Genomic DNA, 17,616 nt, shown 5'->3' on the forward strand with positions numbered 1-17,616 from the left:
TTGAAGTATTAACCACATGCTCTCTTTCCAGGGGAGGCTGAAGAGTGCTTCTCACAGTGATGTAAGGACTAAACCCCTTCAGATCAATGTGTCTTGTCTCTCTCCTCTATGTCTTCTCTCCGTGTCTCCGTCTCTCTCCCTCAGCTCCCCAGTCAAACAAAGCAGTGGAAATATTGATTTTTCACTTGTTTTTGCACAACATTCCTCTATAGTGGTGTTTACATGCTGTGAAAATCCCACTACCAGATGCTGTAGCGAGTAGCTGCCCGTGCTAATGCTGACCAGTGCCAGGTCATACACTCTAATGTTCTCTAGATGCAGACGTGTGCTCGAATGCACCACAAACCCCAGGTCAAGGAGTTCCCTTCATTTTATTTTAATTTAAAAAAAAATATGATTGGATATCTACATCACTACAATGCAACACAGAAGAAAAAAAAATAGGGCGTGGTTCAGCTACAAGCAGAAACACAGGACAGAACCTCTGAGCTTTGTGAGGCAAAGTGTGCCCCTTGACCTGGGGTTTATGGTGCATTTGAATTTGTTTGCAGGGAAAGAAACTTTGCCAGTGTATTGTTATTTTTATCACTGCAGCCTTTGCAACAAAGGTCACAACTATCTACCTTATTTTCTGACAGTTTAACGTAGTGTAGCACCAGAGGGAGACTGGATTACTCCCACATGACCTTGCCAGGCATTGCTTGCCTGACTGAATCTGAAGTATCTGAAATTCAGCTCAGTGACTAGACACAAATCATTTTTCTGTAAAAGTTGTATAATTTTTCTCCATAGATTTTATAATGAAAGTCCTATGCACAGATTTGTGTACTTAGTTTCAATTTCTTGCATTACTGTGATGTTTGTTTGTAATACTATTAAAACTATATTTCATGTCTAGAGCTGTAACCAAAGATTGGATTTGATAGGAGTCGTCAGCAGCACTTATTATATATACATTCTCTTATATATTCTCTTACCTGAGTATTGCATTAGGCTGGATTTCCAGTAAATACCTACGTACACCACAGTGCAACTGCAGAGCTACTACGTGTGTTTGTGTGTGTGTGCGTGTGTGTGCATGTGTGTGTTCATGAGTGCATGAGTATGTCTACTTTCTTGCCCTCGCCACGAGCTGAACCACTTTCCCTTCTCTTCGTACTGAAATGTCTCACTCTGTGTGTGTGTGTGTGTGTGTGTGCGTGTGTGTTGGTGTGTGTGTGTGGAGTGTGTGTGGAGTGTGCAGCGGAGTGTAATGTTTTGGAATGAATAAAACACAGATAACTTGAAGGAAAAAGTACCTTGACATCTGTAAAGCGGCTTAGAGTGACTGTTTATGAATGTGTGTGTCAGAAGCGTTGCTGTCCTCTGTGTGACACTAAGCCGTTTACTGCTGCCCTGTTTTGTCATGATAATAACAACACTCTCCTCTCTCTGCCTGTCTGCCTTCCTTCTGTCTTTCTCTCGCTCTGCTTCTTCCAGGGCACTCAGCTCATCTTTAACGCTGCCAAGGAGTTGGGACAGCTGTCCAAGCTGAAGGTACAATATGTTTTTACACCACTGGGCTCCAGGCCTGAGACTCTGATCACCTAGAAAATACCAAGCCGAGTATATGAATGAACAGATTGGTCATTGTGGTACGTGCTTCTCTCGCTGTTGTCTTCAGGAACACATGGTTCGTGAGGAGGCCAAAGCGCTCACACCTAAGCAGTGTGCTGTGATAGAGCTGGCTCTCGACACCATCAAGGTAGATTTTTTTTTTTTTTTGATTGATTAATTAGTCATTTGACCCATCACAGTTTCCTAGAGCCCTAGGTGATGTCATAAAAAAAAACTCTTGTTTTGTCAGACTAACAGTCCAAAATCCAAAAATGTTCAATTCATTATCCTGTAAGTCAAGATAAAGCAGCAAATGCTCACATTTTAGAACCTAGAAGCTAGAACCATCAAATGTTTGGTATTTATGATTTCAGGATTAAACAATAATCCTCTTTCTGATTTTTTTGAACTTCCACTAAACAGTTAATCGACTAATCATAACAGCGCTAGATTAATGTGCAAATAAATGAAAGCTAATATTTGGCATCACAGTAGTTTGCTATACTCAGATATATTATTTTCTGTAATTAAAAAGTAACTTTCCATCTTTGATAATCTTTTGCAGCGGGACATTAGTTGACAGCTGTTTTCTGTTTTGTCTGTCTTTGTGTATGTTAGCAATATTTCCATGCAGGTGGTGTGGGTCTGAAGAAGACTTTCTTGGAGAAGAGCCCAGACCTCCAATCTCTCCACTACGCCCTGTCCCTCTACACGCAGGCCACAGACAAACTCATTAAGACCTTTGTCCAGTCACAGAATGCACAAGGTAACCTAATGGTCCTCATTGTGACACTCTTCCCTTTTCGCTGTCTTTGGACGACTTTTGATTCTCTTTACTTTTCAAGTATCTTCATTTGTTAAATGTGAACTTTATTTTCATTGTTATATAATTGTCAGATCATTACTATATGCCGTGTTTTGCTATGCTCTCTCAGAGGAGCCACTCTACTCTGTGTCTTCCACTCCTTTGTTGACGTTAGGGTATCCCAAATGCTGAGCTTTATATCCTGAAAATGTCTCACATGCTTTGTAGAGCATAAAGCCAAGGCTGAAGCAGCACAATATTTTCTCCCTGCTTTGAAATGCTGAGTCTCCTGGTAGCCAGCCTCTGGAAACACACAGACTATTCTTTACATGATCTGACAGCTATTTGCAGTGAAAAAATAAATACCCACCCCCTCTTTTCTCTCGCTCTTTGATTCCGTTGCTCAGCCTCCATCCCACCATCAGATGGCTACATAACAGCCATCATCTTTGTGGAAGCGCTGATGCTGACACTGTCCCTGAGCACCGCTGGTAGAAATGCCGTTTGAGTGCATGATCGTTTAAAATTTAATTAAGCAAAATGCAGTGTATTTTTTTTTGGAGCATACCTAAAGTACTTTTTTACTGCAGTAAATCTGTGTGAGCTCTGCTTGTAGCAGAGCTCACACAGATTGCTTAGCTCTGCAGATCAGAGGAGTAAAAAAAAAAAAAAAAGAAATGGTCCAGTAGAAAAAAAACAACTCATTAGAAAAAAAGGCTTATACATGTTGGTCTGTTTTTCTTCTCTGTAACATCTGCAAAACCTCATCTTTCTACGTGTCTCTCCTTTCTCTGTCTACTCCCTCCTTCTGCCCCGTCTGTGGGCCAGTGTTCGGCGGGAAGGGGGTGAGATTCACCACTAGTGAGGATGTTTACCCAGACAAGGGTATGTGGCACTCAGGCTCCGGGCCTGAGACATCCAGGACTACCAGAAAGACCAAAGCCCAACTCTCTCCACCCTCCACCTCCCTCTCCATGTGCATCCTGAAACTCCCCTGCCTGCTCAAACTCATCCCAGCAGACAAATGCAATGCACAAACTGAACACACTTCCACTCTCTTTTTCTCTCTATCCCTGTCTTTGTTGCACACACATACATGCCCACCACAACAATAAGAACATAGACTTTATGCATTCATGCATGTAATGTACACACTGATGTCTGTATGTACGGAACTGCGCCGAATACATACGCCATGGACTGTATGTATGAGCAGACACTAAAGCATGATGAGCAGACATCAGACGAAAAAAGAAACAGAAATGCATTAAAGTGTGGAGGAATCCTGATCCAGCATGATGTCATCGAAAGAGGCCCCAGGGCCGAGCGTGTGTGTGTTTGTGTGTGTGTGTGTGTGCACACGTGGGCGAGAGGGAGAGCGAGTGACTGAGCAGAGCAATGTGACTGAGAGAGACTGTCCTTAAGGTTGTTGAAGCAGAAGCGCAGTGTATTGTCTGTCTCCAGTGAGGAAAACAGAGAGGAAATCCTTCCAACCCCCTCCCCACGTCGCTGCCCCTCTCACTGCGTTTGAAGCGAAAGACGCTGATGAGGAGGAGTAGATTATGAAGACTATGATGGCTGTCGGCTTGAGTTTGTCTGGGAGGGTCTCCCTGTCCCTGCCCTGCTCTGCCGTCACACACAAACATATACAGAGACAGGCACATACAAACACACACAGAGCTCCCACGTGCAGCGTGGCCCTCCCTAAAGCAGTGTTGAGAAAAGGGTGCTCAACTCATCCCCTGTCCACAGACTGAGCCAATCAGAAGCAGCCCCTCAGGTCATGTGGCCTGATTTCTGTCGCTTTAGATTTGCATCAAAAGATTTGACTTTTTCTCCCAAACGCACACACAGGATGATGCAGGAGCTGTGCGCATTCAGCTAATTCAGAGTTGGTGTATTGACCTCATTTGCTGCTGCACAAACTATTGCACACCAACAGTTTTCTCACATGGACAACAGTGGAATGAAAAAAACACTCATGAGATTGGTGAGGTTAAAAGGGATTGTTGAAAATATGCTGTATACCAAGTTGTGTTTGGTTGTCCTTTGGATGTGTGGTCCAAATTCCCCTTTTAGAAATCTAAAAAGTCTAATCTAAAGTAGCTAAGTTCAAGTTTTGCAATTTCAAAAACTAGATTTTATGTATTTACTTATTTGTTAGTTTCGTCTCAGAGATTCAAAATTTATGAATCTAAACAATTTGAATATAGTATATATACTAGATATATCTGAATCTAAAAAATTCTTGAAATAAAATATTTGAAATTGCAAAACTATTGAGTTCCTTATAAAATTCAAATCATTATGGCCTTTCTTTGCTTCCATAGTGGAGCTATAGTGTGTCTCTAGCCGTCATGCCAGCTGCTGAACGTCCTTGACTGTAGAAAGGGTTGTAAATTAACATCCTGCCAAGCAGATTTCAGAGTTAGTTTTCCCAACCAAATAGAGTAGATGATTAGAGAAGGATAAATGAATGAAGCTCAGTGGAATTTATTCTTATGAACCTGACTGCTGCTGAAAGAGGACTTTGATCTGTGGGGACTGTCATTCTTACACACTGCAGGCTGTGAGCTGCATCACTTGTAATTGAAGTAATCAAGGGCCATTTGTGAATACGCAGAGAAGCTGGCCGATGCTTTGGTGCGATCGCAATACAAGTTTGGGATTTAATGTCTATTTTGGTGGAGATTTGCAATATGGTACAAAATATGCACCTCTGATTGCTGCATTTGTTTTAGAAGAAAAGCCTGCGCTTCCCTGGCAACATCTTCCTCTGCCTAGCCAGCCAGTAAAGTTTCTTTCTCATCTTTTATGGATGTCCTCCACAGTGTAGACAAGGCCAGATGGATGACTGCTGCTCTCTTTGGTCCTGTTGGCAGTGAGACCAACAATCCCATAATGCTCCCCAGAGAGATGCAGAGAGCCTCATGCCAGGAACACTCTGCCGTGTAACTCCCACAGACACCTTGTTTAGTGGGTAGTTGAAAACACAGACACAGGCTGCTGGTCGTCGCCACAAAGATACAGTTGACAGAGTGAAGACACTAATTAAAACACTGAAAATTAATGTCCATCTGTCACCGTATCCTTCTGGAGTTGTATGTGGAATTAAACCACTTGTTAACAGCAGCAGCACAAAACCACGCCGAGACACTGAGGAAATCTTTCTCCACCCTCTCCCTCCCAGACAAAAGAGTTGGAGCCTGAGTGGAGCCATCTAGACAAAGTCATGGTCCTCTTCTCCCTAAAACTGTCCTGCAGCTAATAGTACAGACCCAAGGACACCAAGACGTGAAATTGGACACAAGTCGAGTTTTTATCCGACCAGCTATTTGGGGTTAAAATTCAAAGATGTAACTCAGACTAGATCCATCTGCATTCCTAGCTGTATTATCTAGAATATTCTGAATACAATTTGAGTCTTCCAGACATGTGCCAGCTTTGTTGTGCAAGCAGGGTATCAATAGGGCAATCCTTCACCAAAAGACCTGAGAGGCTGAACAAGTTCTCTCTCCTGTTAACTCCTTCCCTTTTCTTGTCCCTCCTCTTTCCATGCTTGGGTAAAAGTCTTTGCCAAGGAATGGGTGTGTCCACCTGTCTAGATCCATCTGAGCATGTCCTGACCTGATCTATGTCAGGGGAACCACACTGTCAGTTTCTCAGCTTCTCTCCTGTCTTCTTCTCTGCCTCTTACTAACCACCCTGCATCCAAACAGACACCATGCATCTATGAGTGGGCTCAAATTACTGTCCTTGCTGGATCCAAATTGTTACCTCTCAAATGCTGAATCTGTCCAAAGGCTACACATTCAGTGTCTAATCACAATGCAAAATGCCTTACTGAAGAAAATAATGTGGCTATTTCAGGTCAGCACAAAAACTATTCATCGCACTGTAGTTGTTTAGAGATGTTTTGCCTCTCCACAGGGACTAATCACTTCATCAGTAAAACTTACTCTATGCTGCGTACTGCAGTGCTGCCTACATTAAAACCTATGCCCACTCATAGCAGCTTTGTCTGATTGTTCACTTCCAGACCACAACATACGCACAAACAGATCACTATGCCTTGTTTTAAATGTCTCTGTTACACAGAGATCCTTTTAGTATAAAGAAATATTTGCCTTGTCAGTATTTTGTATACCAATCTGAAAGGTTACAGCCGAATCCATTTGGTCTGTAACCTTGTTTTTATAGGAGGGCACAGTGGCTTGTGTTGGTGTTTGGTCTGTGATATATGCACTATGAGTTGATGTTTGCAAGTTCAAGGGTGTTAATGTCTCCCCCCCTCCCTTCACTGTCTGTCTGCCCTGTCAGGCTCCGGGGTGGACGATGCTGTGGGAGAGGTGTCCATACATGTGGAGATTTTCACTCACCCCAACACTGGAGAGCACAAGGTCACAGTGAAAGGTAAAGGAAAATGTTTGGATCCATCTCCATGACAACTGAACCCACTTATGTAACCGTGTGATACTGTTCAAAGCTTCAGAAAAAGGCTAGTAAGTGGACCTTGCTTATATTTTAAATACATCCTTGGCTAAAAAAGGTTAAAAATAAATAAATAAATAAAACAACCAGAATCATAGAAAAGAATTATTTTTCCAATTTCAAACCAGCATGCCAATTTAAATCTCAAAGATGATGCTGTAATGATCTTTCAATAACAACCAGAGTCACCAGTACCCCAATTTTAAATTTTGAGCAGATTACTTAAGAAAAAGCACATTTGTTTTTTTCTTTTCCCACCTCCGAGGACAGTTAGGAATAAAAAAAAAATCCCATGACTTTAACCAGTGATTTACACCCACTTTGCCAGACAGAAGTTCTCACATTTTATTGTTCAATAACACTGAACCAAAGCAGATTTAATGCAGGTCTTTTTACACTGATCAGTAGAAAAAGTCGCTCGAATGTCAGAGTGAAAACTACAGAGATCTAAATTCATTACAAATAAGTATAAGTTTAAATATCAACCCACTTTAATAGGTCACACCTGAGGTTTTAGAAGTTACATAATTAATTAACTGGAGATCAACTGTATGAAGTCAAGAGGTTTCATTTGGCTGTAGGCACAATCCAGGGCAGTGAGATGTCATATGAATACATAGCATTGCCGTATACGCATAAAAACCAGCACCTGACTGCTTCTCAGCTGCCAACGAAATACGACTTTGTAATGCAGTATCAAATTCCAATTCTACCTTCACTATCTTGACAGGAAGCTGAATGTGAGGCCCGTGGCAGAGCCAGTATTTTCTTGTTCTGAATTTTCTGTTCACTCACTCTCTCACCACATTTTCACACATTCCCTCCACATGAATCTCTCACTCTCTCACCCACACCTTCCCACTCCCTTTCCCTCCACTTCCTCTGTCTCAGTGGTGGCTGCCAATGACCTGAGGTGGCAGACGCAAGGAATATTCCGCCCATTTGTGGAGGTCTATATCATCGGTCCTCACCTCAGCGACAAAAAGAGGAAGTACGCCACCAAGTCGAAGAACAACAGCTGGGCTCCCAAATACAACGAAACCTTCACTTTGTAAGTAGTTGATGATGATAATAATTGTTGTTTTATTTTGAAGTTGTAGAACGACGATGTTAAGATTTTTTTAAATTACATTATTGACCCCTCCTGTTGAAAATACTCTCTGCATTTTACCCACACCACACCAAGTGAACGATCGAACCCACGCCCTCCAATCTCAGGCCTGTCCAAAGTCCAAAGCTGCACTCTTAACTTGTTGCACCACGGCTGCCCCATAGAGATGCTTAGATAACACACCCTCTTTTTCTTTCTCTTCTCCTCCACAGCACTCTGAGCAACGAGGTGGGTCCTGAGTGCTACGAGCTGCAGGTGTGTGTGAAGGACTACTGCTTCGCCCGCGAAGACCGCACTGTGGGCATGGCCGTCTTGCAGCTGAAAGACATGGCCTCCAAAGGCAGCGTCGCCTGCTGGCTGCCACTGGGTAAACGCATCCACATGGACGAGACGGGCCTCACTGTCCTGCGCATCCTCTCCCAGCGCAACAACGACGACGTGGCCAAGGAGTTTGTCAAGCTGAAATCCGACCAGCGCTCTGCTGAGGAGGGCCGCAGCTAAGAGGCTAAACAGAGTCTAAAACAACCCGTCTGAAGCTCAATCAGATGTCACCTCCTACTGCCCCGGAGCTCTCCCGAGCCACTGCTAGCCACTGCCCTGATGATTCAGTATTGTTAAAGCACAGATAAGACAACAATCGTCACACACCCAGTGTTGTAAATACATTCATTTCAGTGGAAAAGACACAGTGCTAAGCAAAGCATCACTTAAACTTTCATCAGAAAAGCACCAGTGTCTTTATTGTTATGGATATCAATCATCGTTCTGATGAACAGTACATACAGTTAAATCATAGAGTATATATTTACCTTCCTGTCTGCAGAGGTGAGTCATGCCATTCCATAACCACACACACTCATATACAGACACACCTCGTAGTCAGAGTGAGAAATATCTTGTAGCCTTTAATATTTTGGCTTTCTTTCTCACTTTTCTCTGCCTTTTTACTTACCTTTTTACCCCCCCCCTACTTTCCAGTTCCTTTCCTCCCTTCCCTGTCCTGCATCATTCAGAGAAGGGACCAACAGATAACTGCTGAAATATGCCAGGACCAGCCCTAAGCACAAAAGGACCAAATGTCCAACTGACCTATTAACATCAACAACGACGGCTGCACAGCCTCAAACATTCCAGATATTGAGGTGGGGAACATATATTGTGAACAAAGCACTAGTTATGATACTTTAAATATTTATTTATTTCCTTCTTCCAAATTATATTTATATTTGAATAATTCTATTATTATAAGACATATGTAATGTTATACAGGATTAGTCAACGGACGTGTGGTACTTGAAAGATTGTCCTCGTCTGTCTTTATGTCTGTCTACCCTGTAACAGAGCACACTGCCTGACACCCTCAATGCCTTCTGTCTTGTTGACCCTTGTATAGTATGTCCGTCTCCTATATAGCGAGTGTATAGAGAGATGAATCTGATGAAAACGTGCCTCAAAGCTCTGTTATTCATCAGAGTGTATGTGTGTGAGAGCGGGCGCGTCTGTGTGTGAATGTATAATCTGTGTTGGGGCGCGAGTGGGGCTCCTAATGTGCGAATGTGTTTGTAATATGTACTAATGTTGACCTCATGTAGCTGCCCGTGTTGCCTGTTACCTGCAAATGTAATCACAGAAAGCCATCACAAACAAAGATCACACAGAGGCAGGCGATAGAGTTTTCCAAGTGTATTTTATTTTGGGGAGGATAAAGCATATATCTTCTGATGGTTACTCCATCTTCTTTGTCTTACTGTAAACATTCCACGGCTAGACAGCACTGAACTGGGTGTGTGAGAGGTGCAGGAGAGAGGAAGAAAAATTCTCCTACTTTTCTTAAAAAGAAAAAAAACACAACTTGCCAAATCAAAATCTGCACAAAAGGAGATGATAAAAAATAAGTCCGTAAGACTGTATTTTACACACCACACACCCTGTGCTTCAGGGAGAGCACAAACTGTAAATGATCTACTGCCCATGATCCATAATGATCCAGCTGCAGGTGCCGAAACCCTGATCCCTGATACCGAGATGTCAGACCTCTGCTAAAGGGCTGCAGATACAGACCATACCAGGTCTGGCACTGACACTTAAAAGAGGGCCTACAGTTTAGTCTGTTACTCTAATCAGTGTAGAGAACAGAGATGTAGTTTGAAGATTTAGAAGCACAGGGTCTACGCTGCACCCATATTAACTTATACTCTTGTTTTGTTTGTCCTCCATTTAAAGAGAATAACACATTGTTCTGAAATCATCCTTGAGTTCAATTAAATCAAGAGTCAATTTCATGTGGATGTTTTTGAATTGGCCAGTGAGTGTCCAGCATGTCTCTTAGTGCCACTCCTATTTTCACTGATTGCCCTTTTAAAAAAAAAAAAAAAGATTGGTTTTATTCTCTTTATGAAGTTTGTATGCTTGTTGTGAACAAAAAACATGATGATGATGATGGGGATTTTTGAGACTAAAAAAAAATGGAGTAATGACAGGGTGTTTTATTTGTTTTCTCTCCGTCTCTGCCTCTTTGTTCAGTTGCCCCTAATGGGGGCCTCTCCCCCCGAGGCAAGTGACCATAACTGACTAATTTACATGGCCCCATCTTTTGAACAAGGTGTAAGAACTGAACTCTATGCATCTAATCTATAAAAAAATCTATGTAGAGGAGTAATTTTTGAAGCAGTCTTATAATGTTTACATTGTGGATTATTATTCTAATTATATCAGCACAAGCGTTGGTCTGGTCTGATATGTTGTAAATGCTGTCTCTGTTGTAATGGGCCAAATATCACAGCTGTAGTAGAGCTGATTAGAGACTGAAATTTGCTTGTACAGCTTTTCAGCACAGGGGAAAATAACCTGGAACAGAGAGATGGGGTTGTTGTTGTTGTTGCTGTTGTTGGGCATTGTAAATAGCTCAGATGTAACAAACACACGTCAGACTATGTGAAGTGAAGTTTGCTGCTCTTTTGTAGACTTGAATTTTTGCTCTGGGTGACTGGACAGTTGGGAATAATGGGAGTATGTGTGTGTGTGTGTGTGTGTGTGTGTGTGTGTGTGTGTGAGAGAGAGAGAGAGAGAGAGAGGGTGGGTGCACATTCTGGAAATGTAGCTACTAAGATAAAGGAAGACTGTGTACACACTAGAGGTGAAACAATTTGTACAAAGCCATTCAATAAGTTTAGATATCAGATTAGATATCAGATAAAATAAACTGCTACTTTCTGACTTTTACACTGGCATTATACACCATCATGCTGCAAAAAGAAACTGGCTGCAAACTAAAACTAAACTGAATTGAAGCATGTTGTGTGACTCTCTGGTGTGTACAAGGTCTTTTGTTCAAAGGGGGACATCTGCACACTCTTTTAATAACTTTAGATAACAGGTAAGCGACTGTCACATAGCTGGAAATGCCACGAAAAAAATCTTTATTTATTGCTGTTGACAATGATACTTTAGTCGAGGAAATGGCGCGTCCTTCAGAGGCTCAGTTTGCGTGTCGGGGTATCGGGCTGGCTTGTGAAACAGGAATGCACACAGAAGTTGAGAACAAAGGATAAATGTAGAAGCACAATGAAAAGCACAGGGACACAAAGCGGACAGACATGCATGATCTGTCCTGTTCTGTCCAGCTGAGCAGGCCACACAGGCAGACACCTGCACAGCAACGCCGGTCCTGTACTTCCAGAAACGGTGCATGATAGGAACAATAAAACAAAAAAGAAAAAATGTATTGTGCCAGCACGCATAATTATTTGATGTTAATTGCCAATTGTTGTCTCCTTTATTTTGATATTTCATTATTGTTTTCTATTTTTCAAATGGTTGTGAATATATAAATATGTATTACTGATGATGTGTAGTGGTACAAAGTACTCGCATGAGAAATTTTTTTATACTCGAGATGTTTCTAATTTTTTTTTTTTTTAATTCTGGTTGTTCTTATTGGGGGTCGAGGTTACTGGGACTGCGGTCTCATTGTGTTTCTGCTTCCAATAAAAGACTAAAAAAAACTTAATTTCATCCCTTGTTTGTCAAACTCTAAAAAGTAAAAAACATATTCTAGATATCATATTCCTTTGCTCCGTAACCATGCATGCTATTTTAAACTCACCAGTTAGCTGAGACTCAGGTTTTTGACATGCCCACTGACTTCTGCAGCATACAGACTAATCCACTGATAATTAACAGGTTAATTCAATTAGTCAGTGCCCCTTAAAAAAATCTAACAGGGCAATTAAATTCACAACACATCCTATTTAAATTTCTTTTGAAGGACTAAACTCAATATGTTGGGTGTTACATTGAAGTGAAGAGGCCAGTCGTCCTGTTTTCTAGGCTCTGCGTAGAAAGGAGATCTTGAGGGAGTCTGGGATGACTAACTGCTCAGCATGGAGGACAGTGGGGGGCAAGTAGGGGAATGTGACCGGAAACACTCGCCTCACGTCCATTAGGAGCTGTGGAGGCTGCCCGTCAGAACGGCCTTTGAGAAGCCCCTAAGGGAGTGAAGACAGAGGCCACGTACATGAGACACATTATTTTAAGTTAACGAAAAAAACAGATCTTAAAGCTTTAGACCTGTATTGTAGTACCTGGACAGTGCGGATGAAATTCAGAGTGACTCTTTCGTCAAGGTCACTGTGAGGAGTGTAGAGGGTCAGAATCTTCACAATCTGTAGAACAAAAACAAGAGAGCAGCAGACAGTTACATACTCGTCAAGTGGACAATTTTTTCTGTCCTCTTGAGGAGAGATGACAGAAAGACCCACCTGCTGGCTGGACAGTGCAGTGCAGGTCTGAACGAGGGCCTGTGCATCCGCCTCAGTTTTTTTCCCTGCTTGCAGAAGCTGAACTGCCTGGATGAGGGGCTCCAGCATGGCCACAGCACCGCCTGCCTGCAGACCTCGGCTACGCAGCCACTCCTCCAACAGACTCACATTGTAGCTATATGACAGAAAGGAGAAACCGACTGATTTTTAAAATCAAACATGTCAAACATTCACAGATACCAGATTCTCGGGTATTAGGTTTTGCAGCTTTCGTCATGTTACATAGTAAAGTGAATATCTTTGGCTCTTGGTTGAACCATGTAATGAACAAAACAAGCAATTTATAGGTGTCATCTTGGGCTGCAATCAGGAGCGCGCTGGGGTTGAAATTCAGCCCGGGAGCTTGGTTTGGAGAGGCCTTTTACCCAATTGCACGACGGGCGCAAGTGGAACTGTGATGTTAACATGAATACTTTATTTTCAATATAAAAACAATCTAATGATATAAATGATATACAGTCAGTAGAGTATACTAAAGTAAGCTACATATGCTCACACGTACTATGCATACTCAAACACTGTTTATATAAAAATTAAAACTACTGTGTGTGTGTGCGGGAGGAAAGGAGGAAAAAAGACTGGCAAAATTCTGTTCAATTTCTGGTAGCATGAAAACATGGAAAACAAGATCCTTTGTTGCTTGCATGTGGTTTTGCTCAAAAAAAAGCAATTAAGTGTGTGTGTGTGTGTGTGTGTGTGTATGTGTATGTGTATGTGTGTGTGTAAGGCTTCAAAATAGGCAAAAAAAGTCATATTTTTGTAAGACCTCAAAATGTCATAAAAAACGTCATACTATAGTAAGGCGTCAAAATCGGGCAAAAAAAGTCAAAAATTTTTTTGACCTCAAAAAGTCATAAAAAACGTCATAGTATAGTAAGGCGTCAAAAAATGACAAAAAAAGTCCAAAATTTTTTTGACCTCAAAAAGTCATGAAAAACGTCATAGTATAGTAAGGCGTCAAAATCGGGCAAAAAAAGTCAACATTTTTTTTCACCTCAAAAAGTCATAAAAAACGTCATAGTATAGTAAGGCGTCAAAATCGGGCAAAAAAAGTCAAAATTTTTTTTGACCTCAAAAAGTCATAAAAAACGTCATAGTATAGTAAGGCGTCAAAAAATGACAAAAAAAGTCCAAAATTTTTTTGACCTCAAAAAGTCATGAAAAACGTCAAAGTATAGTAAGGCGTCAAAATCGGGCAAAAAAAGTCAACATTTTTTTTCACCTCAAAAAGTCATAAAAAACGTCATAGTATAGTAAGGCGTCAAAATCGGGCAAAAAAAGTCAACATTTTTTTAGACCCAAAAAGTCATAAAAAAGGTCATAGTATAGTAAGGCATCAAAAAATGACAAAAAAAGTCAATAATTTTTTTGACCTCAAAAAGTCATAAAAAACGTCATAGTATAGTAAGGCGTCAAAAAATGACAAAAAAAGTCAAATTTTTTTTTGACCTCAAAAAGTCATAAAAAACGTCATAGTATAGTAAGGCGTCAAAAAATGACAAAAAAAGTCCAAAATTTTTTTGACCTCAAAAAGTCATAAAAAACGTCATAGTATAGTAAGGCGTCAAAATCGGGCAAAAAAAGTCAACATTTTTTTTCACCTCAAAAAGTCATAAAAAACGTCATAGTATAGTAAGGCGTCAAAATCGGGCAAAAAAAGTCAAAAAAATTTTTCACCTCAAAAAGTCATAAAAAACGTCATAGTATAGTAAGGCGTCAAAAAATGACAAAAAAAGTCAAAAAAATTTTTCACCTCAAAAAGTCATAAAAAATGTCATAGTATAGTAAGGCGTCAAAATCGGGCAAAAAAAGTCAAAATTTTTTTTGACCTCAAAAAGTCATAAAAACCGTCATAGTATAGTAAGGCGTCAAAAAATGACAAAAAAAGTCAAAAAAATTTTTCACCTCAAAAAGTCATAAAAAATGTCATAGTATAGTAAGGCGTCAAAATCGGGCAAAAAAAGTCAAAATTTTTTTTGACCTCAAAAAGTCATAAAAACCGTCATAGTATAGTAAGGCGTCAAAAAATGACAAAAAAAGTCAAAATTTTTTTTGACCTCAAAAAGTCATAAAAACCGTCATAGTATAGTAAGGCGTCAAAAAATGACAAAAAAAGTCAAAAATTTTTTTCCCCTCAAAAAGTCATAAAAAACGTCATAGTATAGTAAGGCGTCAAAATCGGGCAAAAAAAGTCAACATTTTTTTTCACCTCAAAAAGTCATAAAAAACGTCATAGTATAGTAAGGCGTCAAAAAATGACAAAAAAAGTCAAAATTTTTTTGACCTCAAAAAGTCATAAAAAACGTCATAGTATAGTAAGGCATCAAAAAATGACAAAAAATGTCAAAAAAATTTTTCACCTCAAAAAGTCATAAAAAACGTCATAGTATAGTAGGGCGTCAAAAAAATGACAAAAAAAGTCAAAATTTTTTTTGACCTCAAAAAGTCATAAAAAACGTCATAGTATAGTAAGGCGTCAAAATCGGGCAAAAAAAGTCAACATTTTTTTAAACCTCAAAAAGTCATAAAAAACGTCATAGTATAGTAAGGCGTCAAAAACGGGCAAAAAAAGTCAATAATTTTTTTGACCTCAAAAAGTCATAAAAAACGTCATAGTATAGTAAGGCGTCAAAAAATGACAAAAAAAGTCAAAAAAAATTTTCACCTCAAAAAGTCATAAAAAACGTCATAGTATAGTAAGGCGTCAAAAAATGACAAAAAAAGTCAAAAAAATTTTTCACCTCAAAAAGTCATAAAAAACGTCATAGTATAGTAAGGCGTCAAAATCGGGCAAAAAAAGTCAAAAAAATTTTTCACCTCAAAAAGTCATAAAAAACGTCATAGTATAGTAAGGCGTCAAAAAATGACAAAAAAAGTCAAAAATTTTTTTGACCTCAAAAAGTCATAAAAAACGTCATAGTATAGTAAGGCGTCAAAAAATGACAAAAAAAGTCAAAATTTTTTTTGACCTCAAAAGGTCATAAAAAACGTCATAGTATAGTAAGGCGTCAAAATTGGGCAAAAAAAGTCAAAAAATTTTTTCACCTAAAAAAGTCATAAAAAACGTCATAGTATAGTAAGGCGTCAAAAAATGACAAAAAAAGTCAAAAAATTCTTTCACCTCAAAAAGTCATAAAAAATGTCATAGTATAGTAAGGCGTCAAAATCGGGCAAAAAAAGTCAAAATTTTTTTTGACCTCAAAAAGTCATAAAAAACGTCATAGTATAGTAAGGCGTCAAAATCGGGCAAAAAAAGTCAAAAAAATTTTTCACCTCAAAAAGTCATAAAAAACGTCATAGTATAGTAAGGCGTCAAAAAATGACAAAAAAAGTCAAAATTTTTTTTGACCTCAAAAAGTCATAAAAAACGTCATAGTATAGTAAGGCGTCAAAATCGGGCAAAAAAAGTCAAAATTTTTTTTGACCTCAAAAGGTCATAAAAAACGTCATAGTATAGTAAGGCGTCAAAATCGGGCAAAAAAAGTCAAAATTTTTTTTGACCTCAAAAAGTCATAAAAACCGTCATAGTATAGTAAGGCGTCAAAAAATGACAAAAAAAGTCAATAATTTTTTTGACCTCAAAAAGTCATAAAAAACGTCATAGTATAGTAAGGCGTCAAAATCGGGCAAAAAAAGTGAACATTTTTTTTCACCTCAAAAAGTCATAAAAAACGTCATAGTATAATAAGGCGTCAAAAAATGACAAAAAAAGTCAATAATTTTTTTCACCTCAAAAAGTCATAAAAAACGTCATAGTATAGTAAGGCGTCAAAAAATGACAAAAAAAGTCAAAATTTTTTTTGACCTCAAAAAGTCATAAAAAACTTCATAGTATAGTAAGGCGTCAAAAAATGACAAAAAAAGTCAATAATTTTTTTGACCTCAAAAAGTCATAAAAAACGTCATAGTATAGTAAGGCGTCAAAAAATGACAAAAAAAGTCAAAAAAATTTTTCACCTCAAAAAGTCATAAAAAACGTCATAGTATAGTAAGGCGTCAAAAAATGACAACAAAAGTCAAAAATTTTTTTCACCTCAAAAAGTCATAAAAAACGTCATAGTATAGTAAGGCGTCAAAATCGGGCAAAAAAAGTCAAAAAATTTTTTCACCTCAGAAAGTCATAAAAAACGTCATAGTATAGTAAGGCGTCAAAAAATGACAAAAAAAGTCACAAATTTTTTTTGACCTCAAAAAGTCATAAAAAACGTCATAGTATAGTAAGGCGTCAAAATCGGGCAAAAAAAGTCAAAATTTTTTTTGACCTCAAAAGGTCATAAAAAACGTCATAGTATAGTAAGGCGTCAAAATCGGGCAACAAAAGTCAAAAAATTTTTTCACCTAAAAAAGTCATAAAAAACGTCATAGTATAGTAAGGCGTCAAAAAATGACAAAAAAAGTTAAAAAATTCTTTCACCTCAAAAAGTCATAAAAAATGTCATAGTATAGTAAGGCGTCAAAAAATGACAAAAAAAGTCAAAATTTTTTTTGACCTCAAAAAGTCATAAAAAACGTCATAGTATAGTAAGGCGTCAAAGTCGGGCAAAAAAAGTCAACATTTTTTTTTACCTCAAAAAGTCATAAAAAACGTCATAGTATAGTAAGGCGTTAAAATCGGGCAAAAAAAGTCAAAACATTTTTTCACCTCAAAAAGTCATAAAAAACGTCATAGTATAGTAAGACGTCAAAAAATGACAAAAAAAGTCAAAATTTTTTTGACCTCAAAAGGTCATAAAAAACGTCATAGTATAGTAAGGCGTCAAAATCGGGCAAAAAAAGTCAAAAAAATTTTTCAC

The 17,616-nt window shown here is 39.0% G+C and overlaps 2 protein-coding genes across 2 annotated transcripts in view; one reads left to right on the forward strand and one right to left on the reverse strand.

Moving 5' to 3' along the window:
• The window catches only part of unc13a (unc-13 homolog A (C. elegans)), a 40,665-nt gene extending 32,161 nt beyond the window's left edge, over positions 1–8,504 (forward strand). The window contains exons 38-45 of the mRNA XM_041040184.1: positions 32–61; positions 1,480–1,536; positions 1,664–1,744; positions 2,215–2,362; positions 3,230–3,286; positions 6,722–6,814; positions 7,784–7,943; positions 8,216–8,504. Coding sequence (XP_040896118.1) covers positions 32–61; positions 1,480–1,536; positions 1,664–1,744; positions 2,215–2,362; positions 3,230–3,286; positions 6,722–6,814; positions 7,784–7,943; positions 8,216–8,504 — 915 coding nt within the window. The remainder of the gene's footprint in view (positions 1–31; positions 62–1,479; positions 1,537–1,663; positions 1,745–2,214; positions 2,363–3,229; positions 3,287–6,721; positions 6,815–7,783; positions 7,944–8,215) is intronic.
• Positions 8,505–12,328: 3,824 nt separating this feature from the next.
• The window catches only part of si:dkey-110c1.10 (unconventional myosin-Vb), a 49,106-nt gene continuing 43,818 nt past the window's right edge, over positions 12,329–17,616 (reverse strand). The window contains exons 33-35 of the mRNA XM_041040304.1: positions 12,764–12,938; positions 12,587–12,667; positions 12,329–12,490 (exon numbers count right to left, since the gene is read on the reverse strand). Of these exons, the coding sequence (XP_040896238.1) occupies positions 12,329–12,490; positions 12,587–12,667; positions 12,764–12,938 (418 nt within the window). The remainder of the gene's footprint in view (positions 12,491–12,586; positions 12,668–12,763; positions 12,939–17,616) is intronic.

Source organism: Toxotes jaculatrix, chromosome 6 (assembly GCF_017976425.1).
Source record: "Toxotes jaculatrix isolate fToxJac2 chromosome 6, fToxJac2.pri, whole genome shotgun sequence".
Classification (NCBI taxonomy): Eukaryota; Metazoa; Chordata; class Actinopteri; family Toxotidae; genus Toxotes; species Toxotes jaculatrix.